Here is a 26,653-nt window from a genome sequence, read left to right as displayed (position 1 = left end):
GTCGATGTGTAGCCTCCCCCCCCCCCCCCCCCCCTGCACCACCGCCACTTCCATTACAACAGCATGATCAGGAAACTTATTCATGGTATTCTGCAGGTGAACTCTGAAATGCGTTGGTACTACTACAGTCACTGACACAGGTGGTCTACAAAACCAGCCTATTACCGTGTGTGACATACCTTAATGCTTACCTTTGTTCAGACTATCTCACAGTGGGAATCTTGCAATAAGCTCTCAATTAAGAGTTCTTTAGGGCAAATAGGCTACAATCACTGGCGCGTAGGCTATCTCGCGTTGTATATTCCTTTGTGGGTTTAATATTTCGCTGTTGTTCATTTTCGGTTTCTTCTAGCTTTCTGTTCCTAATACTAAGTGGGTGTTACGAGTGTTGCGTTTTGTTAAGCAAGACTAATTCCTTGACGTTACCATGGATGCGCGTGGAGGTTACTAACACACATCGACTTTTTTGTGATGTGCAAGACCGAGAGTTCTCGTCCGAAAGCAATGTTGCTGATCTATCTTCGATTGTAAAATGTTTTCTGACATTGTAGAAATGTCGAAAGAGTGCCACATGATTTGTAAGTCAGTACTCTCAGGTTAAGGATTAATCATTTCTACATAGTATTACAAATTACGAATTTTTCTACTGTTTGTGACATAAATGAGAAGAACACGTGCTAATGTTGGAGGCTCGCAGAGTAGTGCAGATCTGGATTGTAATGTATGATTTTGAATGGGGGAACAAATTTATTGTATGATAAATTTGAAAAACAGAAATGATCTGTTAATGCAAGTACTGATTTATAACATCTTTCTTATATATGAAATGGTGTTTAATGAAAAGAAAATAGTAAAAACTTTGAAACATTTTATAAAAACTTTATCAAACGATGTATTTATACAGATGTCACATGTATTTTATGTATACTCTACACATATGTACAATCGTAAATCTCTATAAAAACTGGCGTTGTATCTACCGATTTATGTAATAAATAACTAGTCGGTCTTAAAATGAGTTTGAAGAGTTAAGTGAAATACATGGTACTGAATAATAATTGTATAAAAAAATAGATAAACGCACAATTATGAGAATATGTACAAGAAATTATAGTTATAAATACGCACATACATAAAGTGAAACGTTCGGTGGATAAATGAGTGTTAGGGTGTGACGCAACAGAACGAAACAGAGGTTATGGCTCTGCCACGTCGCACTCGGGCAGCCATCTGTAAGCCGGCCCAGCAGCGGCACTGCACAGCAGGCACGGTCGTCCCAGCTGTGGTCTCCTAGCAACCACGAAAGCCTGCTGTGAGTGCCCCGGACAGGAACAGGGCGCGAGATTCAGGAGGCGGCCGCAGGCAGAGAGGCGGGCGCCGGCAGTAGGCCGCGATCCTCAAGCGGGCAACGGAGTCGCCTCCTCTTCCCGCCGCTGCTGCCCCTCCTTCTTCGCTCCGCGGTTCAGGTAAACAGCAAACCTGCAGCAAACAGTAGGCGATAAAATCTCGTATCCACTGCATCCATACTACTATATGAATCTGTTTATGTACAATGGCCGACAAAACTATGCAGCACCCTCGAGAACTCTAATTCACAGGCACCAGGGTATAATACGAGCATGCGTACTGACCGGGTTATAATATTACTGACACATCTGTCGCGGTCATCGACGGTCGTATGGAGTTCAGGAGGGCTGTTCGTGCACCCTATGTTTCGACTCTGTAGGCAGTAACTGTGCTGAGTTCTAGGGTAGAAACATGCCCGCCGCCGCCGGTTCGAATCCTGCCTCGGGCATGGATGTGTGTGATGTCCTTAGGTTAGTTAGGTTTAAGTAGATCTAAGTTCTAGGGCACTGATGACCTCAGAAGTTAGGTCCCATACTGCTCAGAGCCATGCCCCGCCAACGAGTACAGCTTCACCCATCTGCAATCTCATTGTGGGCCTACGGGAAGCTGGATGGACGTATCTATCGATTGCCATAATGTTGGGCACAATTGAACGCTGGTGTGTACTTGTTTTCAACTGTGGTCTTTGGAACATTCCCACACCTATTGACCAGGCTCTGGACGTTCTTAAAGATCGCCGCATTGTGCGAGCAGCTGTGGCCCCCTGAAAACCATCCGAGCATGAAATAAGGGCACCTGTTGCAACTGATGTGACACGAGAAACCAGTGGGAAACGACAGTTGGCAGTAGAATTAAGATCATGTGTGCCTCTGGGTAGGCTACCACTGGCACAACGACACCGCCGAGCGCAGCTACTCCAGAGTCGTGAAGGAGTTGACTGGAGAGTGGAATGGCACTCTGTTGTCTTCACTGAAGGGCGTGGGCTCTGTGGGCGAGTGTTGGACGTACACGTGTATGAAGTGGACCTGGTCACCTGAGTATTCAGGAGTGCATTGGTCCACGACACACAGGTTCCATCCCAGGATTCGTGGCGTGTGTGGGTCTGTTATAACTGACAGTCACATTTTGTGTTTCTGTAGGCTAAAGTAACCAGTTCCCGTTACATTTACAGCCTGCTGTTTCTTGGACAGGAAAGCGACGTGCTTCTTCAGCAGTAAAATGCACATCCACATACGGATACTGTGACGGAACGTACCCTTTCTAGTGTCCAACAACTGTCCTGACCAGCAAGATCACCAGATCTCTTACCAGCTGAACAGGTACAGAACACGATGAAACAGGAACACACGCGTTTTCCAAGGCCTGCAAGAATCTTTACCGCATTGCACCAAGAGGTACAAGATAATTGGGACCGTCTATCGCAGGATGCCACTCGGCACCTTCAGGATCTTTTGCATGTGAGAATACACGCCTGCTTTACCAGGAACTTGGGCATATATTCGTCCTGTATCAGTTACAGAATAAAGAGCATGTTATACATAACTGTACCGTTACACCGCGTTAGCAGTATCCCATCCCAGAGTAAAACCTAAAAATTATTTAATTTTTCAGAGGAGATGATGCTATTTAGTATAATTCGACATTTGTAGTCCTATCTCTCGGCAACACCTCCTCGATTTCTCATAGACTAGCTTTCTCTATTAGTACCTGATATGACAGATAAATGAATCTAAAGTTTGCAAGTTGACAATTAGTTCAAGACTCTGTCCCTGACCTAGACATGAGACAAATTTATGTTTTGATTGTTTTCGAACTTCTCGTCTTGCTGTAGGTATCTATCGTATGAGGGGTGTCAGCTAAAAAGGCTTGCGCCAGGTGGCTGGGCTCCACGCAGGCCGGGCTCCCAGACTGGCCACTGTCATCATTATCATCTCTATGAATAGAGTAAACCACAAGAAGATAACGCGGAAGACAACCATGGCTACCTCTCGCAGTACTGTCAGCTGGCAAACGTTGGCCGCAACCAAAAACAAATTACTACTGGCCGTTGCAAACAAGACGATAAACACTAGTCTCCTTTTCATCTGCTATGACTGACGCACCTTATCATCGTTCGTATTCGCATACACTTTCTTGTTAGAAGGTTCCTCTTCGCTTTCTGGCGGAGCACTGAGGGTCGTCAACACGTAGAGATACACACAGTTCCCGACATACTACCATCCCCACTCACGACTTTCGCAACGAATGAAACTAGATTAGATTTACACGACTGTGAACAAGGTTATACGCAAGCGAAGAACTTAGCATCGTCTGCAATGATGGGAGACTCAACTCTGTCAGTGGAATCACAACGCTAAGCGTGAGATAGGCGGTTGTTACTAAAAATATATATCTGTGGCTGTTGAACCAGCTTCAAAATTTAATTTTCACACACTGCATTTCAATGATTGTTCTAATCGTGTTCCATAATGACGCTGCAAGCTAGAGTCTTACAAATGCTTCCAACATGGAGTCCACCAAGACTGTGCAATAGTATTGCATTTCAGCCCAGTATTACGTTTGTAAACATTTCTTTCAATCAAACCAGAAGCTCGACAGAAGACAACTAAGTCCCCACTTACTTGGCGAATACAGATGGACTATGGAGTTACGTCCTCTGAAAGTGTCACCGTTTCACGGTGCGTTCCATGAGGTGAACAGTACAGAAAGTGTGACATGTTGTTATTCCTGTCATCTCATAATCGTAGACTAGGATATATTGGTGTAAGAATACTCACAGCAGCACAGCGAGGTCGAGTGCCATGATCCCCGCGGACAAAAGGTGGAAGGCTCCAGGGAAGTAATCGATGGTCGCATTGAAGACGGCGTTGTAGATGGGAGGCCCCGCCAGAGGAGTCAACGCCTCCAGGGTGACCGCCAGCGCGAACACCTGGCCTGTGGACACACGAAACAGACGGGGCGCTGCTAATCAGACTCTCCACGCTGCAACTACATGTACACCTTGCGCCTCAAACAAGTAACCATACGGAAGTTGTTCCTCAATCTCGGTAGTACTGAAATCGGATACAGTCAGTGAATAGACTTAAATCCTAATCTTCTGTATTAACATATTCCACACCGAAAGTGTTGTGGTGGTTTTTCCCTATCTTAAATTAAAGTCTGCCATTTTTCAAGGTTCAGTACCTACAATGATAATACTGTTACTGTTCTGTAGTAGGCTCAGACATTTTTGCAGAATTTTTGATAAAAAGTTGAGTGAACCTTCATCGCTACATCTTTCTATGATCAGTTCTGGCTGTGGCATCTATCTGAAAAGACGAGGAATGCGGCTATCACTTTCAGTATAAATGGAACAGTGGTGTTCGACATTAATAGAGAAGGAAACACCAATATCGAAAAGAAGGTTCCCTGGCTATATACCAGTCATGTTGCCGTGTAACACTGTAAAAGCTTCCAACGTTTTGGTCACATTCAAGGTGTCCATATTAGATAAGCGAGTACTAATAACACATGACGCCGTAGAACGCCTCGAAGGGTATTTTGCGAAGGTACCTCATTCTTCCATTACATTTATTTTAATATATTAATATTTCATACATGCAATGTATGAACTGCACCCTACCAAGAATTATGTTACTCAGTGTTAGTACCCTGTCATTACGGTTATAAAAAATAAGTAGAAGGTTGAAGCCATATTTTGACAGTTTTTTAGACGAATTGAAAAACTAACCAAGTGTAAATTTCTGTACAAACTATTCTTCATTCACTGGAACACAATTGTACTTTTAACATAGTTTCTGGTGTTTTCTGTCTCGCACCTTCGTGACTCCAAGTAGATTCCTCTTCGTAAAATGCTGATTTCCTTCTTACATTTCCAGATGCTTTACGTTTTTCCCATTTATAGTTGCTCAAAATTTTCGATATATCAAATGAGAATCTGAGTCATTGTAGATAACATTTTTATGGCAAACTAATTCTCGGTAGAGAATTGTTCGTTATGTTACTTTTCATCATCAGACTTTGATTTGATGGATCTCTCCATGATATCTTCTTCTGTGCCATTCTCTTCGTTTCAGAGGTGCACTTACATTCAATATCATCAGTTATTTGTTGTAAATCTTACCAACAATGACTGTCAGTGCAGTTATTACTCTCTACGGCGCCCTCTAGTAAAATGTGCTAGCACTTATCCTATCATCCATACGCCCCTGATGGCTACAGTTTTTCACAAATCTTTGACGGTTCTGCTGTGAGCCTCCTTAAGTCTTATCTTATTAGTACACTTGACATGCTGCATCCTTCTGTAGCATTATGTCTGAAATGCTTTGATCTCTTCTTTTGCGGTTGTCCTACAGATCACGATTCACTTCAATAAAACACTGCGCTTCAGAAGTACATCACAGAAATTTCTCTCTCCAAATAAGGTACATGTCTGATACTAGAGGAGTTCTTGTCTTAAGGTGTGTTGCCTCTCCTCGCACTAAATTATGATCTGAGTCGATGCCTACTCCTGGGTATGCCTTACACTACAACATCTGATTTTGAAATCTGTGTCACATCATGATGTAGTACAGCTGGTATCTCTTTGCGTCTTCTAGGCTTTTGCAAGTACACCTCCTCCTCCTCCTCCTGAGATTTTCGAATGGCGTATTCGCTGTTATTCGCTGGAATTTATGGCACAAATTATTCGCTGGAATTTATGGCACAATGCAAGGAACCATTCTCCTGCCTCTTTCCTATTAAGGAGCTCGTATTCTCTCATAACTCAATTCTGTTTTCCTGTACTACATAGTTCCAATACTTTATGGTTATTAATAATTCTTCTCATTATTGCATACTAAGTTACGATTTCAATTCTCTCATGTGTTCTCTTCATCTCGCCATATTCTGCTGTGAATGTTGAGACGTATATCTCAACTGTAGTCGTTCGCATTCTTTCCGTTTAGATTTTGATGAGAATAGTGTTATCGCTGAATTTTTCACTGTAACTTCTTCGTTGTCCTACATTCCTACAATGAAAAATCCTAATCCTGATCCTGATATACTGTCTTCTATTGCTGTTCATATTACCCTATATTCGTCTGGCAATATATCATCATTTTACTTTCATTACAACTCCCAAGGTACTACTAGGCCTAGTTTTTAGCATTACATTTGTCTGTTCAGACTTTGTAGTTTCCGTAACAGCCTTCATATGCTCCAGATTCGGATTCATATAAAGTTATCATCTCTCTGGTTTTTCGCTCTTCTTGCCATGGTCTTCTAACGTTAAACAGTACACTGTAATCCACTGCTATAAAGGAGAGTGTTTCTGAACTGCACTCACCAATCTCGTCCTTGGCGACCAGCCTCGTCAGCATCGCCCTGGCCAGAACCCAGATCAAGGCTCCGAAGCAACTGATGGCTCCGCCTGCAAACAAATCAGAACACATTTCATTCGCGGGAGACCTGCAGCGCCGGACTCGAAGAGTGGTGGCCATGGCGAAGAATACAGCTGCACGATGCTTCCTCTGAATATACTCTGTATAATAATACTGGTACAAAGAAACATAAAAAACATATAAAGCTTGCAACATAGAAGAGGAAGCTTCATGGCGTAAACATTGGAATAATATAGACTAGAAGTCGGTAAAGTGGTTGTTGTTAATGACAACAAGCCATAGCCAATTATATGTCACGGGAGAGGTGACAACTTACCCAGAAACATAAACCAGGATTCTGGTGATATGGCAAAAATTATGGAGGCAGCGATCTTGCAGGAGAAGGTGATGAGGGCTATCCAGCCGTCGCCCAACTTGAGCCACCGCACGAACACCATCACGCCCACCAAGGTACCTGCAGACAGAGAGCGTGTTGTGTTGAAACAGTAACTCACTTGTTCATCGATCGAGTGAATCAGTGTAAATGTATGTCGATCATTGCCTGGTATTCGAAATTGGAATCTAAAATCTAAGATCGCCGAATATTTATAATTTTATTGAAAGACAATCTGTTCTACAGCTATTAGCAACAAAACTGGAAATATGTTTCTAATTCACAAGACTTTTACTCAACATATCTTGACACTATAAAATAATACTCATTAAGTTGAAAACAAAACCGGACACTGTTACTAAGCAGAACCTGTGAACTGGACAGGAAATGAAGAAATTCTCGTGTAATTGCTGGATGCCCAATTGCAGTTGCACCTCGTATGGATTTGAGCACAGTGAGAGAAAAAGCTATTTTCAGCTCAATATACGATTATGTCAACTGAAGTAGTTTTAATGTTAACTGTATTTACACTTCTCTTAAATGAATAGCAAATACTTCAGGAAGTGGAAGCAGAATTAATGAGCAGTGCCTCACCTACAGCAGTGGTGCCATTGTTGAAGAATCCATACAGAAGGTTCTGGTCTATCGTCCAATGGAATTTGCCGTTCACGAACTGGTAGTTGGCTATGCCTTCTCCTGAAAACATATAACACAGTATTACGATTCGTATTTTATACGATGTTGCTTCCTACACGTCTTTCTAGGCTAGGCTCATTAAACATCTGTGCATAATTAATCTTTTCTTGAAATATTATTAAATCGCAATGTTAAAATGTTGTAAATAATTCGAACACCTATTTTACCTGCTAACAACACTAAAGCAAGTAACTGAAAAAAATTAGTGATTGTGTTCAGTCACCTGCCTCTAAATTCTACACTAATTCATAGTTAAACAAAATAAACCACTCCTTGGAAACTGATGGATGGAAAGCAAGAGAAGAGGCGCACAAGAAATTATCCGTCAAGAGATAACGACATTACAGTAAGCATAGTTAGGGAAGTGCTACATCCTTCAGAAGAAGAGGGTCCAGTGACTTGATTCGAGACGATCTTAAGGAATTTTATTACAAAGAACGCTACTTTCTTCATTGTTTCCGACTGCTTGATGATCGCTATCACGAAATACTATATTCCCTAAACGTTATTCCCTTGTGAAGAAGAATTTTAGCGTTGCGAACTTGTAGACATCCATGTAGTGAGTACGTGTTAAATAGCTTAACGTTCCGAACAATTTTCAGTAATAAGGTAGACTTGGTGCGTATCTGCTGAATCGAGCTTGAAATTATCTGGAAAAATTAACTGAAAAGCCATGTGGAAATTGTCTTCGATGTTTTTCGCTTTCAGCCGGCCGAAGTGGCCGAGCGGTTCTAGGCGCTTCAGTCCGGAACCGCGCTGCTACTACGGTCACAGGTTCGAATCCTGCCTCGGGCATGGATGTGTGTGATGTCCTTAGGTTAGTTAGGTTTAAGTAGTTCTAAGTTCTAGGAGACTGATGACCCCAGAAGTTTAGTCCCATAGTGCTCAGAGCCATTTTTTTCGCTTTCAGAACCAATATTACTGTAACAAAAACAGGTTCGTAGGTTTCTTTCGATGGCGAATGCGTAGACTGGCCGTACCTTGGGAGATGAGGACACCAGTGACGACCACGAAGATGACGATGAGGATGGCTGAGCGGCCGTGGTGAGGCCGCTTCATCAGGGACGTCTTGAGCGCGTCGCGCACCAGCTGGGGGCGGAAGATCCCCTTGCAGCAGCCGCAGCTCTCCTGAGCACACGAAACACGTTTACGTCAGTTTTCGCTAAACCTGATGGAATTGCGTATGACTTACAGTGGGAGCTCGGTTCATCTTGAGGCCAGCAACTCACGTCTTGAGGCGGCGTGTAGGGCGCAGTGGTCTCCGGCAGCAGGAAGATGGAGTAGAGCAGACAGAGCAGCATGAGGCCGGCGGCCAGCGCGAAGATCCCGTGGTAGTTGAGGGCCGAGTACAGCGGCGAGGACACCCCTGACGCCACCATCTGGGCCACGTACATGGAGGCGTCCAGGATGCCCAGTCTGCAAGCAGCACATCCTCGATGTCAGAAGAGATCCACTCAAAAGGCTCTGCTAGCTCTGTGATGGAATGCCGGTTTCCGGCCCATTACATTTTGATCACAATTCCGCCTGTGCCACTGCTATGGTCTGTATTCGCATGAGGTCGTAGTTAACACGGTTGCACGCCCATTGTAAATGATATTTTTATTACCACGACTAGTTTGCTTCAAGCCAACTGGTTTGTCGAGTCGTGTTCGAGAAATACTGCGTGATAAATTTACTACTGAAGCCGGTTCTCAATCCAATCAGCCTAAGATGCTACATAGTACTCAATTACACTGATGAGCAACTAACGCTGACTTTGACATTATTATGACAATACGACCATAGTGTCTCCAGGCTATTCATAGAGAATGTTTCGGTTTAATAATGGGAGATTAGTTCCATAGACTTAATCCAATATATTAAATACTGGACTTTAGATAAATAATTTCTAAATCAGTCGACTTCCATCGACATTGCCAAACCAAGAGACTACAGATAATTGTCAGCCATTCATGTCAGAAGAGTCAAATATTGTAGCTTTATGGTATAATATTTGTTTTACAAGTGTAAGTCAGCTACATTTTGTCTCCATATGTGTAATATTACACCAGTTCGCTTGCATATTTTATTAGATATGAGATTACCATTAACGATGGGTGCCTAGGTAATTGATCATTTCTTTGACTGACACTGGATAACACCAAGTATTAACAATTGCTGTAGCATTGTACGCCTGGGAGTTACTTTGATCTGGATGCTGGCGGCAGGGTGCCGTGAATGTTTCGCCTTCCTGTGACAGCAGTGTTTGGCAGAAGGCTGGTTAGAAAAGTCGCCGTCGTGTTCAACTGAGATGGGTGTTTGACTGCTCTAAAGGGAACAGAGCAGAGGCAGCGATTTTACAGCCCAGATGGCGGCCTCCCCATTGCGAGGCTGATGAGTGAACGCGAGACGCACTAATGCCGCCAAACAAATAGGGGAAAACAGCCAGCTGCTGGAAGATGGCTGTGAGCAGCGATAGGATCTTCCAAGAGAGAGACACATGCTTTTAGTGCAAAGCAATGCGCAGAGGTCACAAACGACGGATGCGAGTTGACCCATCGCAGATCTTCTTACGAGAGGCAGCGAGCCATGTTTCCTCCCAGAAAGCAGAGAAGTGAATTTGACTCAATCGTAGGAGGAGATTTAGACTGCTCTGAAACAGTGTTCTCTTCGTAGTATGAGCTGCAGGCCATTGACTGGCAACTTTATGACCCGTGTAGTGGGAGGCATTTTTTTTGTAACGGGCGCGGGGATCCTTTGCAGGAAGCACACAGGCAGATGCCTTAAGCCTCGAAGTGAAAAGGGGAACTCTCCTGCTGATGTCAATAGAGGACACGTCACGCTAGGAGCGACTTACATACATCGCTGAAAACAGCGTCAGGAGAGAGTTTTACTGTTAGAATTTTCGAAGCGCCGATTTCGCGATTAGGAATGAATGGAATCGTTTCTACGTAAATATTCTTTGCTTCTCTGTAAAGTGCTTACTTATGAACTAATACCTTAGTTTAGTTTCTATTCCTGGCCTATGAGCAAAGAGAAATCTCGAAGATATCTATTCAACATTATCAACCTCCTAATTAAGCTAGAGTAGAATATCATCATGCCTAGATACCTCAACTAATGTATTCCTCTAAGTATAGGTTGTCAGTGGTCTTTTTGAGTACAGTGACACTTACATAGATGAAAAAAATTAATTCTATCTCAGGTTGCACACACTCCACTAATAGCCTCATCTGAATGAGTATAACATGTATTAAACATTGAATACCTACCTGAGCTCCTTCTGCCCCACAGGGCTGACGTCAGCAATGTAGACGTTGGCAACAGCCATGAGGTTCATCATGCCGCCACTGAAGGTGGCCACTATGGACGGCATCAGCAACCACTCTGCCGCTAGGTCTGGAATCGCAGACAGCCCAGAGAACAAGCCATAGCTGATGGCGTTCCCTGAAAGAAAGGGGACGATTTTTAGAATCGCTCGCAATCATTAGCGTTGTGTTGTTCAGGGTTAGATTATTCATGACAGCTTTCAATGTCTTAGTGACTGCAGTGGGCGTAAACTGTGAAGTAAGCCCAGTTTGGAAAACATGGTTGAATAGTGAGAGACAACTGCTCTGGACATACCGGCAAAGGACCAGATGAAGATGGGACGCCGTCCAAACTTGTCACTCCAGCTGCCAATGAAGAGTGACACAGCGGCTGGCACGACTGCCTCGATGATGCCTTTCCAGGTGGTGAGAGTGCTGGAGTAGGCGCGATCATCGTTGGTGCACACGTTGGGGTCGCTGGAACCGCACACGCGATCCAGGAAGAGCCCGCTGACCACCGAGTGTGTCGTCATGTAGGAGAACATGAACAGCACCACCAACGGCTCCACCGTCGGGCGGATGCGCCACCACTTCACTGCAACACGATGCACTTGCCTTAATTGATGAGTATATAACCGTGACCCCGAGACAAGGAATTAAAGAGACTTGTGGCTTCGTCATCATTGAGAAAAGTAGAGACCCAACTATGATCGTCAAAAGTGATGCCGAGTGTTTTGGGGACTGCCACGGTGGGATGACAGACTACGTATGTAAAGGATAAACCGTCACAGAGGGTACTTCCGAAATCTCCTGGCTATTTTACAGGAGGCCGTGAAGACGAAGCATTTCGGGAAGCCGTCAAAGAGAGTGTTAGGGCGCACAGCCAAGCCCGAACTAAGTCTGCACCACACACAGACACACATGCTGATTGTCTGGAATTTTGAATTTGATCTCGACCTCAAATTCTCCTGACATGGCATTCAGCAACGTCTTCCTGTTACCTCGGAAGAAGAAAGCATTGCTGGCGAAGAGGTGGTTTTTAAGGTGTAACGGTTCCTGACGGCCAAAATACAGGCTTCACCAACCAAAGCCTCCACCAAGTCAATCATATTTGCGTAAAGATTGTCGCACTGTTGCGTGAATGTGTTGAGAAGGTGTAACAGCTTGATTTCTTCAAGATGATTAATACAACGTTGTGACTACCCACAGGATTAATATCTGCTTAGTAAAGGCTTTCATTTCAAAGCGCTCCTTTCTGTTTTTGTTGTGGTCTTCAGTCCAAATACTCGTTTGATGGAGCTCTCCAAGCTACTCTATCCTGTGTAAGCCTCCTCATATCAGAATAACTTCTGCAATTTACATTCTTTCTAGCCTGCTGACTGTGTTGATCTTGGCCCCGTCGCAAATTGCCCCCCCCCCCCCCCTTCTCTCACATACAAACACACTGTCCTCCAATACTAAACTGGTGATCGGTTGATGTCTCAGAATACTCCGTATCAAATGACCCCGTTTCTTAGTCAGACTATGCCACAAATTTCTTTTCTCCCCAGTTTTGTTCAGTCCTCCTCATTACGTACACGACCTACTCATCGAATCTTCATCATTCGTCTGTAGCACCACATCTGAAAAGCTTCTAATATCTTCTGGTCGGAACTGTTTATCGCCCACGTTTCACTTCCATACATGGCTACTCCAGATAAATACCTCCATCAAAGACATCCCAACATTTTAATTTACGAGTACAATCACTGTTAACAAAGTTCTCTTCTTCTGAAACTCTTTCCTCGCATCTCCCAGTCTACACTTTATATTCTCTCTACTTCAGCCGTCATCAGTTATTTTACTGCCCAAACAGCAACACTCCTACTACTTTTAGTGTTTCCTTTCTTGTCTAATGTCTTCAGCATCGTCTGATTTAATTCGACCACATTCGGTTACCCTTACTTTACTTTTATTGATGTTCATCTTATACTTTTTTTTTTTTCAAGACACTGTCTATTCCATTGAATTGCTTTTCCAAGTCTTTTGCTGTCTCTGATAGAATTACAACTTCATCTGCATTCCTCGGTGTTTTTACTTCTTCTGCCTGAACTTGCTAATTCCCTCTAAAAAATTCCCTTAGGATTCCTTTACCGCTAACTCAATGTTCAGGCTGAATAACATTGGGCAAAGGCCACGACCCTGTCTCACCCCCTCCTCAACCAGTGACTCACTTATAACTACCCTGTGGTTCTTGTACCAGCTGTAAATAGCCTTTAGCTTCCTGTATTTTGCCTTTGCTGGATCTTTGCTCGAAGAGAAGTCAATGGGTTAATATCGCCTCGCATGTTCCTACATTTCGACAGAATCTATAGTTATCTTCCCCGAGGCTGGCTTCCACCAATGTCTCTACACTTCTTCAAATAATTCGTGACCGTATCTTACAACCGTAACTTATTAAACTGATAGTTCGCTAATATTTACACCTGTTATCATTTGCTCTCTTTGGAACTGGAGTTAGTTCATTCTTATTGCGGTCAGACGGTATTTCGCCTGCCTCATACATCTTGCACAATAGGTGGAATGTTTTTGACGTGGCTGGCTGTCCCAAAGACATTAGTGGTTCTGACTGAATTCAATCTGCCTCCAGGGACTTTGATTCTACTTAGGCCTCTCAGAGCTCTGTCAAATTCTTCTCCAATAATCAAATCTCCCATTTCAACTCTTTTTGCGTCCTTTTCCCTTTCTATAACATTTTCTTCGAGTTCATTTCTGTTGTACAGTCCCTCTGTATAGTCCTCATACTTTCGAGCTTGTCCCTTGTTTGGTTAGTACTGGTTTTCCATCTGAGCTCCTGATACTCATTCAGCTGCTTCTATTTACGGCAAATGCTCTTTAAATTTCCTGTAGGCTGTATCTATCTTTCCCCTAGATAGATATATTTGATAGCCTTGCATTTGTCCCCTAGCCATTCCTGTTTCGTCATTTTGCATTGTCTGACAATCTCATTTTTAGTCGTCTATATTCCCTTTCACCTGTTTCATTTGCTGCGTTTTTATATTTTCATGAATTAAATTCGATGTCTCCTGTGATATCCAAGGATTTCAACTAGACCTTTTCTTTTACCTATTTGATCCTCCTCTGCCTTCAATATTTTATCTCTGTCCATTCGTCTTCTACAGGATTTACTTCCCTTCTTTAAGGCCGTCGTTGCCTAATGTTTACTGTGAAACTCTCAACAATCTTTGGTTCTTTCAACTTATGCTCGCCCCGCCTCCTTAGTTTCTTACATTTTTACAATTTATTCAGTTTTAATCAACAGTTAATGATCAAAAAATTGTGTAATTTATTTCTTAAATACAATTTCACTGCAGTAGTCATAGATGTTCTATCTAAAGCGACATATGTGAATTACTGCTGGATCAAGGTTCGAACCCGGATTTGCCTCCTATCGCGAGTGCTCACCTTAAGACTGAGGCTACGCTAGCAAGCGTGCCGGACCTACCCAAACTTTTGTATATCACAACTTATCTATTTCTTCTCATGATTTTTAATTCATTTAAATAGCTTTGTGACATATGGAAGTTTGGGTCGCTCCTAAGGGCGTTCTAGGATAATTCTAGTGGGGAGGCAAAGTCCGGGTTCAAATCTTGTTTCGGCAAAAATTTTCATATGCCGCTTTTAGTAGTACGTCTCAGAGTCCACATCTGCGCCTGGAAATGTCTAACCGTTAATCTGTTCCTAAATCTCCGTCTCACAAATACATAAAGTACCTGGAATCTTCCTGAGTCTCCATGTCTTTTCCACCGATGATTCGTAAACCAAGTGTTAACGATGATTAAATAATACACTGTGCAAAATTTTACCACATGGTTTCCTTTTTAATTCCTTTCCCCTAGTCCATATCTTCGTACTATTTTTCCTTCTCTTCCTTTTCCTACTGTCGGATTCCAGTCCCTCATCACAACTGAATTTTCCTCTACATTAACTGCGTGACTAATCTATCTTTTCATCATCTGCCGAGCTAGATGGCATATAATTTTGCATTACGGTGCTGTGTGTGGACTTCATATCTATATTGGCTGTGACATAGTAACTTACTGGGATTCCTATTTTATTACCCCTTCATTTGATTTTCTATTTAGAACCCTGTACTCACTAAACTAAAAGTTCTGTTTCTCCTGCAACCGCACTATACTAATTTCCATTGTATCTAGCTTCATCCTACCAATCTCCCTTTTTAAAGTTTATAACCAGTCTTCCCTACTAATGGATGTAAGATTCCACTCTCCGGCACGTATAATAGCGGTTTTGTTTTTCCTTATGACGGCATCCTCCTGAGTACTACCTACTCGGAGATCTGAAAGGGGACTATTTTATCTTTGAAATATTTTACCCAAGTGGATACAGTCTTCATTTACTCATACACTAGAGGTGCATGCCCCAGGGAAAAATAATGACTGTAGTTTGTTCCCGCTAACAGCCGTTCGCAGTACCAGCACTGCAAGGCTGTATTGGCTTATGTTACAATTCCAGTTCAGTCAAGAATCCATACTCTTGCCCCTGCAAGTAGTGAAAAGTGCTCCAAGTTTCATAACTTGTATCCTTCGTTGACTTACATACTATCCGAAGCAGATGCCTTGATTCAGTTTTTAGTCGATGTGCTTTTCAGTGCAAACTATACTACATTGTTCTGGAAAGTGCAGTTTAGAGAGAGTTTGATGAACATTTTACCATGTGTGAACTTACAGGTCTCCTGTTTTCGTTTGTGATTTGCAGTATAGTGAAACCTGAGCACTGAGAGAATTGCTTTAAATCTGGATGAATGATTTCACTGCTTTTCATATCACAAGAAGAGCCAATTAGACTGGGAGGCGGTAGTGTGTGTGACCCGATAGTAGACTTAAATCATGAGCTGCCAGGAACTAATGTCCCCGTTGTTTCGCGGACGTGTACCTGCAGTCCAGGGTGGCAGGGAGCTGTGGTAGTCGAGAGGAGGACTATTCTCATGTAATGAACTTTGACATAGGGCTCGTCTCAAAATCAACACTCCATTCCCGAACAGCTGTGAAGACCTCCGAAAGAGTCCCGCCAAAGTCTGTTTGTGAGTGACTGTTACACCTGGAGCTAGGAGGGGCGACACCTCTGTCCCTCCCCTTCCACCGAGGTGTGAACGCAGGCCGCAGCCCGGGTCACAGGCCTAGACTCGCACTCACCTGCGGGCGCTGGAGAGACTTCTGCAGGCTCATCCTCCACGCTTCTCTCCTCATCAGACATCGCTTCTTTCGGAGCTGCGACGTCAACCGTAGATTCCATCGTAGCTGTTATCAAGCACTCTGAAAAGCAATAAGAAAAATATGAATGCAACATGACTTTCAACGAAGTGATTTCTGGCGCTGTCCAATCACGATTATGGGATAAAGATCCGTGTGAATAAACTGTGGGTAGGGTAATTGTATTTCGTCCTATGTGAACACACATAATCACTTCGTGAACTGCAATAGAAATTAAACATCACTTTCTTCTTAGTAACACAAGAAAATCTTCAGTGTTTTTGGAAAATGTTCTCTACAGGGATGGAAAGTTAAAAAACACAGGGTGCGTTCAACACAGGGAAAAAGTCTGACTGAATCATTCAGCGTTTCAATTGGTAATGTTAACGGTACGTTATCATGATAATTTTCGTCATTAACTGTTCCACTATAATCTCGGTAGCGTTCCTAATTGGCAGAATTTTTCTGGCGGAGAAATGCGAGTGACGCTCCTATTACGTTTATTATTATTATTATTATTATTATTATTATCCTACTATTGTTATAATACTCGAAATATTTTCTCTAAAAACGAATTGAATATCGTTGTATCAGTCAAACAGATTAACGAAGGTTTATAAGTTTCTGTGGAGATATCTAAATCTTCCTTTTATACGAGTATATCTCTCGGCTTCAGTGCCAAAGTCAGTTTCAAAAAAATTTTTCAAGGTTTTTAGATATCATTAATGAGTAATATAATAAACCACCGTTTGGACCACTACAGCAACTTACATTCATCAGTGTATGATTTATGTAAAGTTTAGATTATCATGGTGCAAGATGACACAGTCTAATATCTAAACCTCGATGAGTCCGTTTATTTCAGTATAATACGTGTTGTTAACTGGCGATATAAGGGTATCATCGAATTTCAGTTTTTCTTTAAAGTTTTTATAGTATAATGGTGTTATACATTTTAGCTTGTTACTAATAGACTGAATATCTTCTTGAAAAGATTCAGTCCGTATATTTGTTATATTCCGTCCAAAAAAGAGGGAATCCACCGGTTAGTCCCTCAGCCGTTAGGGGTAAAATCCAATGGGACTCGGGGCAAGTAAGGCTAGCAACCTGCTTCCCTGGTACTTTAAATATGATGCTGGCAACAATCAGAGCAAAATGCCTCGGACCTTCGGAGGTGACGGAATCCCACCTCTAACTGACAAACCAGGGACTCCTATGATACGACTTGGCAAACAAATGGTAATGAAATGGGGAGCTATTAATATCAATGGGGGCTACTCTGGGAAGAAGGTAGAGCTGGCAGAGGCTGCAAGTAAGATGGGGCTGGACGTTTTAGCTGTTAGTGACATTCGGGTAAGGGGTGAGAAAGAAGAGGAAGTGGTAGAATACAAGGTCTACCTGTCAGGAGTCAAAGCAGGAATAGCACAATGGGGTGTAGGGCTTTACATCAGGAAAGAAATGGAACCCGGCGTAGTTGCAATAAGGTATGTAAACGAACGACTGATGTGGATTGATTTGACAGTTTCTAGCAAGAAAATTAGGATTGTGTCAGTATATTCGCATTGTGAAGGGACAGATCAAGATAAGATGGATAGTTTTTATGAGGCACTCAGTGATGTAGTTGTTAGAGCAAAGGACAAGGACAGTGTTCTGCTCATGGGTGATTTTAACGAAGAGAAGGGTATGAAAAGGTTATGGGTAACTTTGGAGAGGATATGGAGGCCAACAGGAACGGGAAACAACTCTTGGATTTCTGTGCCAGTATGGGCTTAGTAATCACAAACTCCTTTTAAAACATAAGAACATTCACCGGTATACTTGGGAAGGCAGGGGAACCAGATCTGTCATTGACTATATAATAACAGATCAGGAATTCAGGAAGGCTGTGAGGGACACACGTGTATGCAGGGGATTCTTTGATGACACTGATCATTATTTAATCTGCAGTGAAATTGTGAGTGTGAGGCCGAAAGTGCAGGAGGTCAGGTCCATATGTAGGAGGATAAGAGTGGAGAAACTTCAGGATAAGGAAATCAGGCACAAGTACATAACAGCGATCTCAGAAAGGTACCAGTTAGTTGACTGTAGTCAGTTACAGTCATTAGAAAAGGAATGGACAAGGTACAAGGACACAGTGCTAGAAGTGGCTAAAGAATGCCTTGGAACAGTAGTGTGTAAAAGTAGGATGAAGCAAACAGCTTGGTGGAATGATACAGTTAAGGCAGCGTGTAAAAGGAAAAAGAAGGCGTGTCAAAAATGGCTACATACCAGAACCCAGGTAGACAGAGAAAGTTATGTTGAAGAAAGAAACAAAGCCAAACAGATAATTGCAGCATCCAAGAAGAAATCGTGGGAAGACTTTGGAAACAGGTTGGAGACTATGGGTCGAGCTGCTGGAAAACCGTTCTGGAGTGTAATTAGCAGTCTTCGAAAGGGAGGTAAGAAGGAAATGACAAGTATTTTGGACAGGTCAGGAAAACTGCTGGTGAATCCTGTGGATGCCTTGGGCAGATGGAGGGAATATTTTGAAGAGTTGCTCAATGTAGGTGAAAATGCGATCAGTAATGTTTCAGATTTCGAGGTAGAATGGGATAGGAATGATGATGGAAATAGGATCACATTTGAGGAAGTGGAAAAAATGGTCAATAGATTGCAGTGCAATAAAGCGGCTGGGGTGGATGAAATTAAGTCAGAACTCATCAAATACAGTGGAATGTCAGATCTTAAATGGCTACACAGGATAATTGAAATGGCCTGGGAGTTGGGACAGGTTCCATCAGACTGGAAAAAAGCAGTAATCACACCAATCTTTAAACATGGAAACAGAAAAGATTGTAACAACTACAGAGGTATCTCTTTAATCAGCGTTGTGGCTAAAATCTTCTCAGGTATTGTTGAAAGGAAAGTGCGAGTATTAGTTGAGGACCAATTGGATGAAAATCAGTGTGGGTTTAGGCCCCTTAGAGGTTGTCAGGACCAGATCTTTAGCTTACGGCAAATAATGGAGAAGTGTTATGAGTGGAACAGGGAATTGTATCTATGCTTTATAGATCTAGAAAAGGCATATGACCGGGTTCCAAGGAGGAAGTTATTGTCTGTTCTACGAGATTATGGAATAGGAGGCAAACTTTTGCAAGCAATTAAAGGTCTTTACATGGATAGTCAGGCAGCAGTTAGAGTTGACGGTAAATTGAGTTCATGGTTCAGAGTAGTTTCAGGGAGTAAGACAAGGCTGCAACCTGTCTCCACTGTTGTTCATATTATTTATGGATCATATGTTGAAAACAATAGACTGGCTGGGTGAGATTAAGATATGTGAACACAAAATAAGCAGTCTTGCATATGCGGATGACTTAGTTGTGATGGCAGATTCGATTGAAAGTTTGCAAAGTAATATTTCAGAGCTAGATCAGAAATGTAAGGACTATGGTATGAAGATTAGCATCTCCAAAACGAAAGTAATGTCAGTGGAAAAGAAATATAAACGGATTGAGTGCCAAATAGGAGGAACAAAGTTAGAACAGGTGGACGGTTTCAAGAACTTAGGATGCATATTCTCACAGGATGGCAACATAGTGAAAGAACTGGAAGCGAGGTGTAGCAAAGCTAATGCAGTGAGCGCTCAGCTACGATCTACTCTCTTCTGCAAGAAGGAAGTCAGTACCAAGACTAAGTTATCTGTGCACCGTTCAATCTTTCGACCAACTTTGTTGTATGACAGCGAAAGCTGGGTGGATTCAGGTTACCTTATCAACAAGCTTGAGGTTACGGATATGAAAGTAGCTAGGATGATTGCAGGTACTAGTAGATGGGAACAATGGCAGGAGGGTGTCCACAATGAGGAAATCAAAGAAAAACTGGGAATGAACTCTATAGATGTAGCAGTCAGGGCGAACAGGCTTAGATGGTGGGGTCATGTTACACGCATGGGAGAAGCAAGGTTACCCAAGAGACTCATGGATTCAGCAGTAGAGGGTAGGAGGAGTCGGGGCAGACCGAGGAGAAGGTACGTGGATTCGGTGAAGAATGATTTTGAAGTAATAGGTTTAACATCCTTCCCCCCATGAACCATGGACCTTGCCGTTGGTGGGGAGGCTTGCGTGCCTCATCGATACAGATAGCTGTACCGTAGGTACAACCACAACGGAGGGGTATCTGCTGAGAGGCCAGACAAACGTGTGGTTCCTGAAGAGGGGCAGCAGCCTTTTCAGTAGTTGCAAGGGCAACAGTCTGGTTGATTGACTGATCTGGCCTTGTAACAATAACCAAAACGGCCTTGCTGTGCTGGTACTGCGAACGGCTGAAAGCAAGGGGAAACTACGGCCGTAATTTTTCCCGAGGGCATGCAGATTTACTGTATGATTAAATGATGATGGCGTCCTCTTCAGTAAAATATTCCGGAGGTAAAATAGTCCCCCATTCGGATCTCCGGGAGGGGACTACTCAAGAGGACGTCGTTATCAGGAGAAAGAAAACTGGCATTCTACGGATCGGAGCGTGGAATGTCAGATCCCTTAATCGGGCAGGTAGGTTAGAAAATTTAAAAAGGGAAATGGATAGGTTAAAGTTAGATATAGTGGGAATTAGTGAAGTTCGGTGGCAGGAGGAACAAGACTTCTGGTCAGGTGACTACAGGGTTATAAACACAAAGTCAAATAGGGGTAATGCAGGAGTAGGTTTAATAATGAATAGGAAAATAGGAATACGGGTAAGCTACTACAAACAGCATAGTGAACGCATTATTGTGGCCAAGATAGATACGAAGCCCACACCTACTACAGTAGTACAAGTTTATATGCCAACTAGCTCTGCAGATGACGAAGAAATTGAAGAAATGTATGATGAAATAAAAGAAATTATTCAGATAGTGAAGGGAGACGAAAATTTAATAGTCATGGGCGACTGGAATTCGAGTGTAGGAAAAGGGAGAGAAGGAAACGTAGTAGGTGAATATGGATTGGGGCTAAGAAATGAAAGAGGAAGCCGCCTGGTAGAATTTTGCACAGAGCACAACTTAATCATAGCTAACACTTGGTTTAAGAATCATGATAGAAGGTTGTATACATGGAAGAACCCTGGAGATACTAAAAGGTATCAGATTGATTATATAATGGTAAGGCAGAGATTTAGGAACCAGGTTCTAAATTGTAAGACATTTCCAGGGGCAGATGTGGACTCTGACCACAATCTATTGGTTATGACCTGTAGATTAAAACTGAAGAAACTGCAAAAAGGTGGGAATTTAAGGAGATGGGACCTGGATAAACTGAAAGAACCAGAGGTTGTACAGAGTTTCAGGGAGAGCATAAGGGAACAATTGACAGAAATGGGGGAAAGAAATTCAGTAGAAGAAGAATGGGTCGCTTTGAGGGATGAAGTAGCGAAGGCAGCAGAGGACCAAGTAGGTAAAAAGACGAGGGCTAGTAGAAATTCTTGGGTAACATAAGAAATATTGTATTAAATTGATGAAAGGAGAAAATATAAAAATGCAGTAAATGAAGCAGGCAAAAAGGAATACAAACGTCTCAAAAATGAGATCGACAGGAAGTGCAAAATGGCTAATCAGGGAAGGCTAGAGGACAAATGTAAGGATGTAGAGGCTTATCTCACTAGGGGGAAGATAGATACTGCCTATAGGAAAATTAAAGAGACTTTTGGAGATAAGAGAACCACTTGTATAAACATCAAGAGCTCAGATGGAAACCCAGTTCTAAGCAAAGAAGGGAAAGCAGAAAGGTGGAAGGAGTATATAGAGGGTCTATACAAGGGCGATGTACTTGAGGACAATATTATGGAAATGGAAGAGGATGTACATGAAGATGAAATGGGAGATATGATACTGCGTGAAGAGTTTGACAGAGCACTGAAAGACCTAAGTCGAAACAAGGCCCCCGGAGTAGACAACATTCCATTGGAACTACTGGCGGCCTCGGGAGAGCCAGTCCTGACAAAACTCTACCATCTGGTGAGCAAGATGAATGAAACAGGCGAAATACCCTCAGACTTCAAGAAGAATATAATAATTCAAATCCCAAAGAAAGCAGGTGTTGACAGATGTGATAATTACCGAAAATCAGTTTATTAAGCCACAGTTGCAAAATACTAACACGAATTCTTTACAGACGAATGGAAAAACTAGTAGAATTCGATCTCGGGGAAGATCACTTTGAATTCCGTAGAAATACTGGAACACGTGAGGCAATACTGACCTTACGACTTATCTTAGAAGAAAGATTAAGGAAAGACAAACCTACGTTTCTAGCAATTGTAGACTTAAAGAAAGCTTTTGACAATGTTGACTGGAATACTCTCTTTCAAATTCTAAAGGTGGCAGGGGTAAAATACAGGGAGCGAAAGGCTATTTACAATTTGTACAGAAACCAGATGGCAGTTATAAGAGTCGAGGGACACAAAAGGGAAGCAGTGGTTGGGAAGGGAGTAAGACAGGGTTGTAGCCTCTCCCCGATGTTATTCAATCTGTATATTGAGCAAGCAGTAAAGGAAACAAAAGAAAAATTCGGAGTAGGTATTAAAATCCATGGAGAAGAAATAAAAACTTTGAGGTTCACCGATGACATTGTAATTCTGTCAGAGACAGCAAAGGACTTGGAAGAACAGTTGAATGGAATGGACAGTGTCTTGAAAGGAGGATATAAGATGAACATCAACAAAAGCAAAACAAGGATAATGGAATGTAGTCGAATTAAGTCGGGTGATGCTGAGGGAATTAGATTAGGAAATGAGACACTTAAAGTAGTAAAGGAGTTTTGCTATTTGGGGTGCAAAATAACTGATGATGGTCGAAGTAGAGAGGATATAAAATGTAGACTGGCAATGGCAAGGAAAGCATTTCTGAAGAAGACAAATTTGTTAACATCGAGTATAGATTTAAGTGTCAGGAAGTCATTTCTGAAAGTGTTTGTATGGAGTGTAGCCATGTATGGAAGTGAAACATGGACGGTAAATAGTTTGGACAAGAAGAGAATAGAAGCTTTCGAAATGTGGTGCTACAGAAGAATGCTGAAGATTAGATGGGTAGATCACATAACTAATGAGGAAGTATTGAATAGGATTGGGGAGAAGAGAAGTTTGTGGCACAACTTGACCAGAAGAAGGGATCGGTTGGTAGGACATGTTCTGAGGCATCAAGGGATCACCAATTTCGTACTGGAGGGCAGCGTGGAGGGTAAAAATCGTAGGGGGAGACCAAGAGATGAATACACTAAGCAGATTCAGAAGGATGTAGGTTGCAGTGGGTACTGGGAGATGAAGAATCTTGCACGGGGTACAGTAGCGTGGAGAGCTGCGTCAAACCAGTCTCGGGACTGAAGACCACAACAACAAGGTTTAACATCAGAAGAGGCACCAATGTTAGCTCTGAATAGGGGATCATGGAGGAACTGTATAAGGGGGGCTATGCTCCAGACTGAACGCTGAAAGGCATAATCAGTCTTAAATGATGATGATGATGATGGTGGTGGTGGTACTCTACAAAAAAGTACTAGTGATGTATGGAAGGAACTTAACATTTCCAGAATGAGTAATAAGACACAGATCAATGAACTAAAATGGAAAGAACATTTAAGCGAAAGAAGGAAAATGGAATTCCAAAGATCTTGCTTCACTACAAGACAAAACGACGATGGAACGTACCAAGGCCCTTCCATAGAAGGGAGGGAAATTTCACGTAAACAACGAATCAGACCCACAGACGCAAGCATTGAAGACATCGTGATTCTTTCATATTGATATCTTATATGTGTTCACCAGTAAGGTTAGATGTTACAGATCAATTTACGATACATCCGTATCTCAAAATCCGCGATGTTTTATGCTTTCAAAGCGATTCAGTATATTAGACGAAATGTTAATCATAGATATCTCGATAAAGCGCACCTATGAAAATTCGTTTTACTTCGAGTGTTGCTAATATATTTCATGATCCGGCAACTCTGTGACATGACAGGGTGGATAGAGACTTATGAAACGAGAATCATCAACGGACTCTGAAGTGTCTTCAGAAACTGATTCGCAAAGTGAAGAGATTACATTATTGACGCTTCCTCGTGATGATTTGGAATGAAATGTTAGTTAACCTTAGCGTTTGGTAAATGACGCCTCCGTTTATGAAAACATCAGTAATTATTCTGAAATAAAGTCAATAATGTTATGGTATTTGACGTAGCATGCCAGTCAAGTTCAATCGGTAGACGTAATGTTGGCATAGTGGAAGAAATTCCACATCCTGGAGGATCTCCTCACTAAGGATCAATTGGAATGAAAGTAAATCTAATCTAATCTAATTAACTGAGCTGACGATAGATTGATAAAAAACAGAAATCGCTTATTACTGAAAATTTCTATTGTACTTGAGAAGGTAAGTGATAACTCTGGTGAAATATGAAATGATAATTGGTTCTACAAGACACAATTTCTTTCTTCATAACCTGTGAGTTGACAACTATTTGAGCACTGGAATGACAATGAGCACGAATGGTAACTGATTGATTATGTTCAATCATTTGTGATTGAAACAGGTGTCCAGCTTTCCGTTCATAGATATTGCCTGCAAAGGACTCAGCAATGTTGCAAGTATGAGGGAGATATCTATGAAGTAAGTTCAGTAGACGTTACTGATTCGTGAGAAAAGAGTTGAGTAGATTTTCCTAACGTTGTTTAGTTATATGTGAATAGCGCAGATGTAAAAAAATTTTAAATGACAGGCAAGAGAGAAAATGAAATACAAGTGAAATTTCAGAAACCAATCTCTCTCAAAAGTTTGCGTTTAATGCGTAATTTTACGCACTAAACCTATTCTGTGGCCTCAGGTGTCATGTGTGTTTATTGATGGTGAAATAAAAACACTCACAATCAATACTATAATAAATTACCTTGAACGGGGACTGAGAATGGCCTTTGCGTGACGGGAATATTTTACCGAGCTTGTTGGTAATACACGATGTTCTTCCCAATTACCTGTTTTCTTCAATGAACATCCGAGTGGTGTTATGAGATATTTTACAGTGAGACACTGGATGTCGGAAGACACATCCCACTATCCGTCTGTTTCTAGATTGACTACACATCCATATTCCGTACAATATACCCATAAAAAGAGCAAAGATATATCTGACGAAGCTTATGATGGGTACGTACTCGATTTAACATTTACGATAGATTTACTGCAACATTTAAATTACACTACACTGCAGTACCGCTCGTCAGTACAGACAGAGGCTCACAGCAGAATATCTCACCTGTGTCGTGGCTGGTCGTACCTGCAAGACTTGCTCTCTTTGGCTGCAGATGTGCTTTAAATACAGCGATAACCGGATGTCGCGGCGATAGTGGATCCCGATAGCAGCGATCCCCGAGATAAGTTTTCACGTGATGGAGTACATCCTGTCAGTAAGTATTTAATCACTATATCGTTCCCTGCCTTTTTGGAATCGGTTTTACAAATATCACCGCAAAACATATTTGTGGCGACCTGAAACAATCGAGTTAGATTTCGACAACGTATGTCACGACGTGGAGCTGCATCTTAGGTGATCTGGCTATTGCTACTTGTGAGAAATCAGGGGGAGGCTCGAAAGGCCTTCATGTCCAGTGCAGTAAGCGATATTTGCTCCTTCCATAATGCTGTTGTGTGGTACCTTACGTGCGAAGATTGGTGTGATGCAGCTCGCCACACTAGTTTGCTTCGTGCTAATATCTTCATCTCTACATAACTCTTGCAAATTTCATCTACTTCGACCTGCTTTCCGTTTTCAAGATTTGGTCTCTCTCTACCCTCAGCATGTCACATTGCTATCTATTTCCACTTTTAGACACGCTGAGCTATAAGTTCGTTCGTCTTCATTACGACTATAGCTCTTCAGTAATTATCTGATCCATCCTCATCATTCTTCTGTAGCACAATATTTCAGAACCTTCTCTCGCTCTTCGTCTGTGCTTTATATGGTCTACGTTTCACTTTCCGAATAACGTTACACTTCAGACAAATACTCTCAGAGAAGATATCCCAGCACTGAAATTCGTGTTGGATGTTAAAATATATATCATTTCCACTTAGAACTTCCTAGCTGAAAGGCCGTGGTCGATGTATAAAACTATCCCCTGACGTTTCGTCTCCGACTGCGGGAGACATCCTCTGACGTAAAGTGGCGAAGTGCTTCACCTCGGATGATGTCTCCCGCAGTCGGAGACGAAACGTCAGGGGAGAGTTTTATACATCGACCACGGCTTATGAGCCCGGAAGTTTTAGGCGAAGACAATACCGGCCGTGAAAGCGTACAATGTATGATCATATATCTC

The 26,653-nt window shown here is 42.2% G+C and overlaps 1 protein-coding gene across 1 annotated transcript; it reads right to left on the bottom strand.

The window, feature by feature from the left end:
• Positions 1-916: 916 nt before the first annotated feature.
• On the bottom strand, positions 917-25,602 carry LOC126189732 (proton-coupled folate transporter-like). Its single transcript, XM_049930965.1, has 11 exons — positions 25,594-25,602; positions 16,280-16,399; positions 11,401-11,679; positions 11,049-11,223; positions 9,027-9,213; positions 8,778-8,925; positions 7,696-7,797; positions 7,045-7,182; positions 6,674-6,757; positions 4,125-4,281; positions 917-1,479 (listed from the first exon to the last, which is right to left on the bottom strand). Exons 2-11 carry the CDS (start codon positions 16,377-16,379, stop codon positions 1,398-1,400), a joined length of 1,452 nt encoding a protein of 483 aa, XP_049786922.1. The 5' UTR covers positions 16,380-16,399; positions 25,594-25,602; the 3' UTR covers positions 917-1,397.
• Between the last annotated feature and the right edge of the window lie 1,051 nt (positions 25,603-26,653).

The sequence above is a fragment of the Schistocerca cancellata genome, chromosome 1 (genome assembly GCF_023864275.1).
Source record: "Schistocerca cancellata isolate TAMUIC-IGC-003103 chromosome 1, iqSchCanc2.1, whole genome shotgun sequence".
Classification (NCBI taxonomy): domain Eukaryota; kingdom Metazoa; phylum Arthropoda; class Insecta; order Orthoptera; family Acrididae; genus Schistocerca; species Schistocerca cancellata.
This window is presented reverse-complemented; position numbering and strand designations above follow the sequence as displayed.